At 45.2% G+C, this 12,074-nt stretch overlaps 1 protein-coding gene across 1 annotated transcript; it reads left to right on the top strand.

The window, feature by feature from the left end:
• Positions 1 to 32: 32 nt before the first annotated feature.
• On the top strand, positions 33 to 11,611 carry ATPAF2 (ATP synthase mitochondrial F1 complex assembly factor 2). The gene is made up of 8 exons (XM_081169730.1): positions 33 to 706; positions 2,644 to 2,688; positions 3,611 to 3,756; positions 4,591 to 4,688; positions 6,362 to 6,442; positions 7,471 to 7,583; positions 9,019 to 9,134; positions 10,234 to 11,611. The coding sequence occupies exons 1-8, from the start codon at positions 574 to 576 to the stop codon at positions 10,369 to 10,371; spliced, it is 870 nt and encodes a 289-aa protein (XP_081025856.1). The 5' UTR covers positions 33 to 573; the 3' UTR covers positions 10,372 to 11,611.
• The last annotated feature ends 463 nt before the right edge of the window (positions 11,612 to 12,074 follow it).

A 12,074-nucleotide genomic window follows, 5' to 3' on the forward strand; every position in this document is an offset into this window, starting at 1 on the left:
TAGCTCCTCCCCCGCGCTCCCCCCTGACGTAGCAAGATGGCGGCGCCCATGAGCGTGGGTGAATAGGGAAGTGGGCGGGCGAGCAAAAAAAAGGAAGATTTTGAGGGTGGAAAGGAAGAGGGTTTCTTAAATTATTGTTATTATAAGCTCTATTGAGTTGGCTTCGGGGGCTTCTCATTTGTACTGCCTAGGGAAATATCACTATAATTCTTTTGGGGCCAAGAGAGGGTCTACATTAGGGGCTGTCCTTGGGTCCCACGACATAAATTTCCCCTAGCGCAGCCTGCTGCCGAGACCTCCTTTTATCTCCCCCCCATTTTAAAAAACAACCCCACCCCCCACAATACCCTCCAGGCCTCTTCCCATGTTTAGAGAGCCTAGCTCTAGTTTGCTGTGTCCTTAAAATATACGTTTATAAACTTAGGTCAGCTTTTTATGATGATATCTGTATCCATAACACATAAGGAAAGGCGGAGCTACTTCTGAAGAATCGCTAATGGTTACTTGGTCCCTTTCTTTGCCCTCATTGCCCCAAATTATTATTATTATTTATTAAATTTACCAAATACCAGAATGTGGTGGGGTGGCTTACAGCGCCTGCCATCAAGACGCTCCCTTGTGGTCGGACGTCTCTGGCCATCTGTCTTCGTTCGTGGTCCAGTGTTATTGCAAGTGGAGTCGAGACGGCCATACACACCGCAGGCAGGTAAGAATTAAGGTTGCAGGCTGATCCTGGCTTTGCTGTGGTTGGGATTCATACTTTTTGATGGCTAGGATTGGAATGCAGGAAACACAGCATTGAGGCAGCGCATTGTTACATGTAGCTCAGTGCCATTTATGGTGCCTGGCAGCTGCTAACTATAAAGTATTTCAGTTGGGTCTTTCTTAGTTTACCTGGAGTTTCTGGGAATTCAAAATGGAATGAGATTTTGCATCTAAACTATGGCATGTGTTCTACCTCAGAGCTATAGTCTTTCTTAAATTAGGAACAGGTAATGTTTTTGGGCCAAGGGCTACATGGTCTCCTTGGTCAGTTCCCTCAGAACCTGTATGCCAGAAGTAGGGGTGGCCAGAAGAGGCTGCATGCAAACAAACTGCTAACCCGTGCAGAAGTCTACTTTATGTGCCATGCCTATTTTAATTCCGTTTTCTTATCACTGCTACTGAAGATTGGTGGGGGAGAAAATTTTGTGGGGGGGGGGCGGCTGCAACAGAACCTCAGATGGGGATTTAGCTACCCCAGCCTTAAATATTTCTCCACCCCCAGCCCCTGAAAAAAGTGTATGTTATAGTTTTCAGGTGTCATTTTCTCACAGTAGCAAACAGAATGCCTTTAGGATGCCCACAATTTCGTCGTAAAATAGATCATAAAGATAATAGGCTTCCCTCACTGTTGCTGTTTTCACTGCTACCATTCACCATGTTGCCTTAGAACCTGCAGATTTCATTCTGGCACCACACATTCTACACATATCCATTGATAGATGTATCTGTTGTGATAAAGCCGAGTGTGCAGTGGCTTGCATGTGTGATCTGATCTGGTTTTAAGCCTTTCACAGAATCTTAAGAATTGATAAAGTCTTAGGACTTGGCTGGTTTTTTGATCTCCCTTCACACTGATGACAATTATCCTGCTGTATTGATCATCAAGACAGAGCCATGCTACTTACAAGTTTGGTTTCTCTGTTCTGTGAAGGCTTAAATGTACCCTCCTTGATAACAAATGATGTCTTTAGAAGACTTTAGAACTCAGCATGTGCTTTCTACAAACAAGGAACAGCAGCTTACTATCAATGGTTACAGATGCAGAAGTTCTTTTTTTCTTTTGCAGCTAGAGGGAGCTCTCTTTCAATCTGATGGCATCTAACATCTGCAGGCAATGCATTCTGGGAGATGTAATTCACTGAGAAAATGGGCTGGACAAAGTCATTAAAATGATGTTGGTTGGCAGAAAGTCAATGGAAAGAGTGGCAGCTCCTTTGGGATGCTTGGCTCCACTCGCTTACATTTTAGACAGTGAGCTACACCATGTATTGTATGTAAAATACATTGACCATTTATTACAGTATCTTATCCCAAAGGTTGTTTTCTAAGAGATACATTTAAAATTGGTGAGCTACCTGCACTCTCTTTTCTTTTATCTGTGGTACTTCACTGCCTCTGCAAAACATATACTGGCACATATAAATGCATATTAAAAATTAGATTGCTAGCAGTTAAGCAATGGATGAAGAGAATAAAAACCTAACTTTGTAAAGTTCATCATAGATAGCCATGGTGGAAGGGAGGGTCAAGCATTCCAGAGCACTGACTGTTGTGTATCTTTGAACAGAAAGATTCATATTGATTCAGTAATTGCAGGAGTGGGGAAAGAAACCAATACAATGTAAAGAAAGAACATAAGAAGAATGTGCTGGATCAGGCCAACAGCCCATATAGTCCAACATCCCTCAAGCATGATCTGATCCCAAGAGCACTCTTTCCTTCTGTGTTCTCAAGCAGCTGGTATTCAGAAGCATTACTACCCCTGGGCCTTATTGATTTCAATGGATCTGGACATATCTACATTTGTCTGGATTGTGAACATTGGATATGTACATATTTTATTTATTTCTTAAATAGAGATATGTATTTTTCTTGCAGAAAGGAAAAGGTTCTACCAGAATGTCAGCATCTCCCAAGGTGAAGGTGAGCACCTCTGTGTACTGTAGTTTGTCTGTCGTGCAGATGTTTGGAACAGGCTCATCTGGACCTCTTCTCCATCCCAGCTCAAGGTTATGTTAAGGTGAAAGGCAGAGACTTTGCCAAGGTGAGCTTTGTAGTGGAACAAGTGGAGCCACGCCTTCCACGCTGGCTCCTGTGTGTTGCAAAAGATTCTAATGCACCTAGAAGAGGGATATTGCAACACATTCAGGACAAGTTTTACTCAGGCTTTGGCAAATCTTTGGTGGAAGAGAGTTCTGTTTGTGAGGTGGCTGTAGAAAACTTTGATACCTTCATATGTGGCTCCAATGTCAGGATGTTTTCACTGCAATTGAAAGCACACATGTTTACACTGGTATTTTTTCTGACCATTCATATAATTTTGCTGTCACTGTTTGACCTTGTTTTATTGAAACATTTTGTTTTTCTTATGTTTGTTTTGGACCACCTTGGTATTGTTTGCTGAAATTGAAGGGTGGGGGAAATTAAATCAATAAATGAAGTGTTTAGTTATTGTTAAGAAAGCTATTTACTGGTTTTTAGCAATAGGGTATGAGTAGGACAGTGTTTCTCAAACTTGGGTCCCCAACTTGTTGGACTACAACTCCCATCATGCCTAGCTAGCATGACCAGTTGTCTGGGATGATGGGAGTGGTAGTCCAACAACAGCTGGGGACCCAAGTTTGAGAAACACTGGAGTAGGAACTTCCATTATGGCACCATTCAAGAATTTAATATTGGATGCAGAATTCGTCACTGTGAAACTCAACTTCTCAAATAAATGAAACCCATCACAAGCCACTGGTCCTTAAAACTGCAAAGAGTGACTGGACAGTGTGAAGATAGTGTCCAGCAGAATCTCAAAAGCTGCAGGCTTAGTGGGTTTTTCTTAACCTTTCTTCTTCAGGTGGCTTTGAAATCAACTTGGACCACCGAAAACTGAAAACCCCCCAAGCCAAGCTCTTCACGGTGCCAAGCGCTACTCTGGCTCTGGCTGTGGCGACCGAATGGGACTCTCAGCGGGACACCATCAAGCTCTACACAATGCACCTGGTGTGTGAAGGAGAGGGTGGGGCATGTGAACAAACAAATGGAGGGTTGAGATTGCAGCCAATCTGTTCTCTTTGAGTTGTTAGGCAGAGCAGGATGTGCACCTGGTAGCTAATGTAGGCTAATGTTTGACTGAACTGTATAAATCAGATTGCAGGTGGGAGATACAGTTTTGAGTACTCCACTCAACTATGTCTGCATGTTGTGCTTTGTGTTTTTTAAGACCCTACAAAGTGGCAGGTCGGGATAGGTGGCCCAGCTAGCTCTACATTGTGCTATTTTTCTGCGTTTCACCTTTTGCAACCTGGTACTCTCCAGATATTTTGAACTACAGTGGTACCTCGGTTTAAGAACAGCCCTGTTTATGAACTATTCGGTTTACGAACTCCGCAAAACCAGAAGTAATGTCTCGATTTGCGAAATTTACCTTGGTCTATCAATAGAATCGGAACAGTCGAAGGGCACTGGCAGTGGGAGGCCTCATTAGGGAAAGCATGCCTTGGTTTAAGAATGGTTTCGGTTTAAGAACGGACTTCTGGAACAGATTAAGTGTGTAAACCAAGGTACCGCTGTATAGCTTTCATCAGCCTCTACCAAACTTGTTGTGCTGCCTGGAGCTAATGGGAATTGTGGTCCAAAACAGAAAGGCACCAGGTTGGAGTAAGCAGCTGTTGCAAGGACTTTTGTACAGGGAGTATGACCATATTGATACAAGCTGTTTTACAACTTCAGAGCTTGTGGGGAGACTTAAATGGGGAATTGGCTGGTTCATTGCTTCAGCTGTGTCACTCTGCTAGTCTAGCTCTCGATTTCTGTAGCTTCTTTCTTGCCTTTCAGACAACCTTGTGCAACACAGCTTTGGACAACCCGTCGCAGCGAAGCAAAGATCAGCTCATCAAGGCAGCTGTGAAATTCTTGGAGACGGACACAGTTTGGTAGAAATGCATTCTGGGAAGGGGCTCCCTTAAAAGCTGGATCTTAAAAAATTATCTGATCAGGGAATGAGAAAACCAGTGTTTCTGCAGTCACTGTGTAGTGGGTATGAATGAAAAATCCACCGCCACATTGAAGTAGAAACTGAAGTACCTCTCCTAGTGCAGATAAATCCTCATTTATTGAATTCTACCTCATTGTTATAATCTCCATAAGATTGGCTGACCATTTTAGGTCGAGGGGCCTCATCACCCCATTGCATCCCAGATGTGGTCACCCCAGTGGTGGCATGTTCACATACGCAAGTGTGCAAGCACACCAGAGGGTGTCTGCTCTCCTCAGTTATCTCCCGCTTGGACTACTGCAGTGCACTCTATGTGGGGCTACCTTTGAAGGTGACTCGGAAGCTGCAACTAGCTAGACTGGTGACTGGGAGTGGTCGCTGAGACCATAAAACACCGGTCCTGAGAGATCTGCATTGGCTCCCAATACGTTTCCAACCACAATTCAAAGTGTTGGTGCTGACCTTTAAAGCCCTAAATGGCCTTGGTCCTGTATACAGTGGTGCCTCGAAAGACGAAAAGAATCTGTTCTGTGATTCTCTTCGTCTAGCGGTTTTTTCGTCTTGCGAAGCAAGCCCATTGAAGGATTAGCGGATTAGCGCTATTAGCGGCTTTTAGCGGCTTATCTGCTGATCGGATCAGCTGATAAGCGGCTTAGCGGCTTAGAAAAAGGGGGGGAAAGGGAAAAAAACCAGCAGGAACTTGCAAGACATTGTCGTCTTGCGAAGCAAGCCCATAGGAAATTAGCGAGTTTTCCGTCTTGCGAGGCATTCGTCTTGCGGGGCACCACTGTACCTGAAGGAGCATCTCCACCCCCATTGTCCAACCCGGACACTGAGCTCCAGCGCCGAGGGCCTTCTGGCGGGTCCCTCACTGCAAGAAGTAAGGAAGCAGACAGAGGGCCTTCTCGGTGGTGGCGCCCGCCCTGTGGAACAACCTCCCATCAGATGTCAAGGAAATAAATAACTATCTGACATTTAGAAGACATCTGAAGGCAGCCCTGTTTAGAGAAGTTTTTAATGACTGATGTTTTAACGTATTTTTAACCTTCTATTGGAAGCCGGATGGGCGGCATAGAAATAATAAATTATTATTTTTACTCAGCTGAGCCATGTAGAGCAGCAGAGAAGCGGGACGGATACTTTTCTCCCCATCATGAGGTGGAAAATTGTACTCTCTGTCCTTCAAATGATCAGTCTGAAGAGTAGATAGTGACTATCTTATCCATCACAAAGCTGGGCTGGGCGGGATGGTTGCTGTTCATCAGCCGAGCCCCACAATGTTGCTACCCACCATCACTTTGGCTTGGCTGGCGGGAGGAGGGAATTATTGGAGAACTTGAGAGACACCCCCCCCCCCCACACTTGCTTTTACTCAGGAAGGACCATGAGTAACAGTACCGTGCCACAGTTGGGACAGCATAGTCAACTTGAAAATTTTAGAGGGCATTTGTGTGCGTGATTATATTGGGATTCACGGCTTTTTTGTCAGGAATTGGAAAAGCAGGATTGAATCTTGGGAGGTGCTAGGCACAGGTGCAAGCTTAGCTGTGTGGAACCTAATCCTGTTGTGCTTGATGGTCCTTTTTTTGCTTTGCTTCCATGGTATTCCAGCTACCGGGTGGAAGAGCCGCCTGCCTTGGTGGAACTGCAGAAGAATGAGTGGGATCCCATAATCGAGTGGGCAGAGAAAAGGTAAGTTCAAGCAAAAAGTCAGTGCCAGGGAATTGCTGATGATGCACAGACACACCCTTGTCCCCAGAGGATACTTCTGGCTCAGGGCACGAAAGTTAAACTGTGTTGGTTGCGGAGCTATTTAGATTTCTTAGGCCCATTTTTGAGCCTAGGGAAGACAGGTGGAGAGGAGAAAGGAATTCAACACTCTTGGCTGCCAACTTCCTCCTCCAAAGGTTATGTTGAAGGACTATCACTTTCTAAACTTCTGTTAGCTAGATAGGTACTGTATTTTTTGCTCTATAAGACGCACCAGACCACAAGGCACACCTAGTTTTGGGAGGAGGAAAACAAGAAAAAAAATATTCTGAATCCCAGAAGCCAGAACAGCAAGAGGGATCACTGTGTAGCGAAAGCAGCGATCCCTCTTGCTGTTCTGGCTTCTGGGATAGCTGCGCAGCCTGCATTCGCTCCATAAGATGCACACATGTTTCCCCTCACTTTTTAGGAGGGAAAAAGTGAGTCTTATAGAGCAAAAAATATGGTATTTTTTGTGCGTGTGTCCTAGATAAAAACTGAAGGTGCATTTGCTCTTACAATGGCAACAGGCTTATTTTTTTAGAGGGTTCATTTCTACCCATCCCCCATGTTTCCTGTATGAGTACCTAATCTTGAGTGCTCACAAAAAATCTACATACACACAGAGACTTTGCATAGGCTGCATGTGGCTTTGGAGGGATGTTTTTGAGGTTCTTGGATGTGACAGGATTCCTTTGTATATATCTCAACTTTTTACAAATGTATTTATGGTGACTTTTATATATATATATGTATGTGTGTGTGTGTGTGTGTGTGTGTGTGTGTGTGTGTATGTATATGTATATAAATGAAATACAGAGCCCCCTCCAAATAAATAAATAAAAATCAGCCTTGCAACAAAATCGACCAGAAACCCAGAGGCTAAAAAACAGCCAGAGATACTTTTCTCAATGAAAACATTCTGGGTTTGCTCAAGAGTGTGGCCTATCTAAGCTCTGCTCTGCTTGCAGGTACAATGTTGTGATTGGCTCATCAACAAGCATCATGGGTCCCAGCATCCCGCAGAGCACGAAGGACACCTTTGTCAGCCACCTGGCATCGTATAACAGCTGGGCCCTTCAAGGTAAAAGGAAGGCTGTGTCCTGGGACTGTGTCTGCTGTCAGTCCTGCGCCATACCCTGCATCTGCCGGTTTTCTGCTTTAGCCAGAAATGTATTTTGAGGTTAAGAATTCTTTGGTTGCTATCCCACCATGTGAATGGGAGAGGCACACTGGGGGACCTTTCTGCATTTTTAAGAGAGACTTAATTTTTTTTAAAAGAAGAGCCCTGCAGGATATGGTTCAACATCCTGCTTCCCACAGTGGCCAATTAGTGGCCTCTGAGAAACCCACAAGCTGGATGTAGAGGCAACAGCCCCCTCCTGTTTATCCCCAGCAATGAGTATTCAGGGATAGACTGCCTCTGAATATGGAAGTTGCATTTAGATGGCTGTGGACAGGCCCCTTCCTTCTCCATGTCCAATCTGATGTGAGCACAACAGTAAAAAATGTGGGATACGAATCTAAAAAAACAAAATAATTGTTATTTTGAAGCTGTTTAAGCAGGGCTGTCTTAAGCATATCCGGCGCCTAGGTGCAAAGATCCCTCCGGCGTGGCCGCCCCCCCGCCCCCCAGTTTCCCAGAGTTGTCGACCTTTTCCCAAGCCTTCTGCGGGGATCACTCTCCTCCCGCGGAGGCTTGGGAAGGAAGCTGCATGCCTGCCAGCCCTATGGTTGACAGGGCACAGCTAGTGGGCGTGCAGGGAAAGGGGAGGCCGCCGGCAAAGCCGCACAGATCCCCCACTCGCTGGGGCGCCCCTGAGAGGCCAGCGCGCCAGTAAGCCCAATAGGAAAGACGGCTCTGTGTTTAAGAAGCGGTTCTCTTGTCTGGTCCTGAATCTACAGCCCTCAATTTTAATCCTGGTATTGTGAGGGAAGCAGAAAAACATATTTTTTCTGTGTATAACATGCCCCCCCTGTATAAGACTCCCCTAATTTTGGGGACTCAAAATTAAGAAAATGGGGGGAAATTGCCCAGAGTTGTAGAGTTTTTTTTAGAGTTGTACAGTCTGCCCCCGCACCGGCAGAAGCCACCAAACACACCACCCTATTGATGCAGCGACAGCCAATCAACACCAGCCCTTGCCACAGCCACCAATAACATGACAACCTCTGGCTCGCGGCATTAAACATATTTTAATAAAAAAACCTTGTCTTATACACGGAAAAGTACAGTATCTTTTTTCAGGTAGTACAGCATGTTAACAAAAGGTCTGCTGTGTCCATTTGAGCCACCTTTGTTTTCCTACTTGGTCTCCAGTAAAGGAAAGAGAGAAATCTGAATGCTGCAGCCGAATAGGTCCTATTTTCTTACGCAGGAATAATCAGGATGGGGCATTAGGTGTCTCCTCACCTTTTCTTGACTGCTCTTCTTGTTGCCCAAGATTGATTTGCACAAGAAAATGACAGGTTTCCTTCCCTCCTTCTTTCTGGTTTGGGGTGTTTCCCCCTCTTGCTAGGCATAGAATACATGATCACCCAGCTGAAGTCTCTGGTTCTCTCGATGAGCCTGCTCGACAAGCACCTCACAGTTGAGCAAGCTGTCCTACTATCTCGTCTAGAGGAAGAATACCAGGTAAACCTCATTGTGACAGAGATCTGGGGCTTTGGGGCCAAGTTAATTTAGGGACCGTCTGCTCCCATGATGCGCTTGCCTGCCAGATAAGACCAGCCTGTGGCTCTGAAAAAATGTTTATGACACTGATGGATTCAGTTCTATATCACACCTTTTAACAAAAACAGCTAAGGTGACTTTTCTAAAAATAAATACCTAATGAAATAAAGGCCCTCCCCCCAATAAAATCAGCGTTGCAACAAAACCGAGCACAGCAATAGATCCCAGAGGCTAAAAACAGCAGCAGCTACATCATAAATCAAGGTATTCTGGGTTTTCTCTATACGCAACAGTAGCAGCAAGGCTATTGATTGCGAAAAACTGGAAAAGTGGTATAATACCGACAAAATCAGAGTGGCTTGCCAAATTATTGGAGTATTACAATATATCCAAAACAATGGAAGAAATTGGAAGGATTTCAAAAGAAAAGATAGATAGGGACTGGAAGGTGTTTAAAAGATACTTGCAAAATCATATCGAAAAATCAGAACTCCTATTAGAATAAACAAGTTCCGTTTCAAATACTGAAATATCAAATAAGATGGAAAACAATGTGTAATAGAAAAAGAAGTATGAAATTAGGGTAAAGGTGTGTGAAAGAAAGTAATAGAAGTGGAAAGAAATTGTAATTGAGTAGATTGGAAGTCAAACACAAAGGTGGGGTGAAGGGTTGGTGGATGGTGATGGGGAAAGGAACTATTTGTGGGATTGAGTGTAAGTATGTTTGAACATTTTTAAGGATTGTATGAAATGTATGTTTGTATGCTTGTATATGTGTATTAATGATGAATTTAAATTAAATAAATAAATAAATGAAAAAAATATTCTGGGTTTTCTCAAGAGTGTGGCAAATCTTTTTAATAATAATAATAATATTTTATTAAAGCTTTTTCATAATACAGTAAGATAAAAGAATCTAAATAAAAACAAAAACAGCAAGAGAGAGAGAAGAAAAAAGAGAGAGAAACGTGTGGCAAATCTAAGCTCTGCTTTGCCTCCAGCTATGGTGTTGTGATCTATTTCCAGTGAGGGTCTGATTATTCTTCTCATCTTCCTTCAGATCCAGCACTGGGGGAACGTTGAGTGGGCCCACGACTATGACATGTACGAACTTCGGGCCCGCACGGCTGCTGCTGCCCTTTTTGTTCAGCTTTGCTTAGAGAATTCCACGGTCAAGCACAAGCTGCTGCAGGACTGAGACTCTGGGGCGGACAAGGAACGGGCGCCGGTGGCACTGGGCAGACCTGTAGAACATCCAGGACCGACTGAGTGGCGGGTGGAGAAGGTGGAGAAGAGAGGGAACTGGTGTTGGTGGGGTGATGGAATCGCACTACTCGTCCAAGGCTGACCTGGTGATTGCGGTGATGCTGATGGGCCTTAGACTGACTGGGTGTGGCGATTCTCCCTGAACGAGGGGGCAGGAATGCCTGGCATCCATTTCCTTCTGTTCATCCTGAACCTAGCCCTTGGCACATCCAAGCAGACTTCCCTTCCTCATACTACACACCCTGTCCTCCAACCCTTCCAGGCTGAGAGTCCTGGCCTTCTGCCAGGATCCTTAGATGCCCCCAAGTTGTGAATTCCAAGGAGGAAATCTGTTCATTCCTGGAAGTGACAGGCACCGTCCAGCTGCGGCTATTTTGTACCATTGTGGCCCCTATTCTCCTTGATTCCCTAGCTCACCAGCAGCAGCCCAGTTTGAGTTTTCCAGCAGGATGCACATTTTCCACAGGGAGGCAAGCCTCTCAAGCACAGCTGCTGCAGGATGTTCATTTCGGCTGGGCTGATGCTGCCCACCACCCAACTTGATTGGAATCTGAACCACTCAGTGGTGGGCAGTTGTGGCGCAGCCTCACCTCTTACCCAAGGTGGTGGCTCACTAGGGGCTCCTGGCAAATCAAGAGAGAGCAGTCAATCCCTTTGCTTCTCTCCAAATGAGAATGGCTTCCACTGTGGGCATCAGTGCTCCCCCATTTGGAAGTAAGTGGGGTCTTGGCAGCCTCCGTTGCACAAGGGGCAAAGATGTGAAACGGCTGCTGGGTACTTTGGACAGCATGGAGGGGCGTAGGCACCTCTTTGACCTCTCAGCAGGCGAATCACGGCTGCTTTTATAGCAAAGGTGGTATGATGCTAATCTGGTGCATTTTCACTGTCCTGCCCTCCTCGCTGCCTCTCCCCCCTCCTTGCATTAAGCTGCAGCAGCAAGATATCTGCAGTTGGAGGGGGCTGAAACCTAGGCCAGAACCAGAGTTAAGTCTCCCTATATCCCCCTAACCATTGCATGTCCTCCCATAGTTTCATAGCAGGCATTTGTGTCTCCAAAGAAGCCAGAGCCTGTTATGGCGGTTGTTTTCACCCCTTTGTGTACCCAGCAGAGAAAAATGCATTCTTTCCCCCTCCCTTACAATTTGATTAAATATTCCTGTTTGGTGCCTCTACATGCAGTATGGATTTCTGTGTGTGTGTGTGTGTGTGCATTTGTTTGTTTAAAAGGAGCTGGTTTCAGTGCCAGAGCTCTCTGGCCCAAATATTTGCTTTGCAGCTGCTCCAAGTTCAGCTAAAGTGAAAAGAATTTGGGTTGCAGAGCTGGATCCCTGGAGAGCTAATCTGGGTAAAGACCATTCTAGGCAAAGAGAATGCAGTGAGAGAGCAGGACTGTGTGGAGGGGGCCGGCCAAGGCAGCTGTGGTCAAAACCCTGTAGGTTCTGGCCATTCTCAGACCTGGGGGTTATCAGCTTTGTCCATTGGTTGATGGATACACCTGCCTTTAGGAAAACAGGAATGGGAATTTTACAGAAACAATGGCAAAGTCCAAGCACATGACAACGAGGATGCTATGATTTTTAAGGAAAAAGTTCAAGGTCCCCCCTAAAAAAATGGGGCTGTGATTCTGCCCAGCTG

Source organism: Podarcis bocagei (assembly GCF_964188305.1).
Source record: "Podarcis bocagei genome assembly, chromosome: 14".
Taxonomy (NCBI): domain Eukaryota; kingdom Metazoa; phylum Chordata; class Lepidosauria; order Squamata; family Lacertidae; genus Podarcis; species Podarcis bocagei.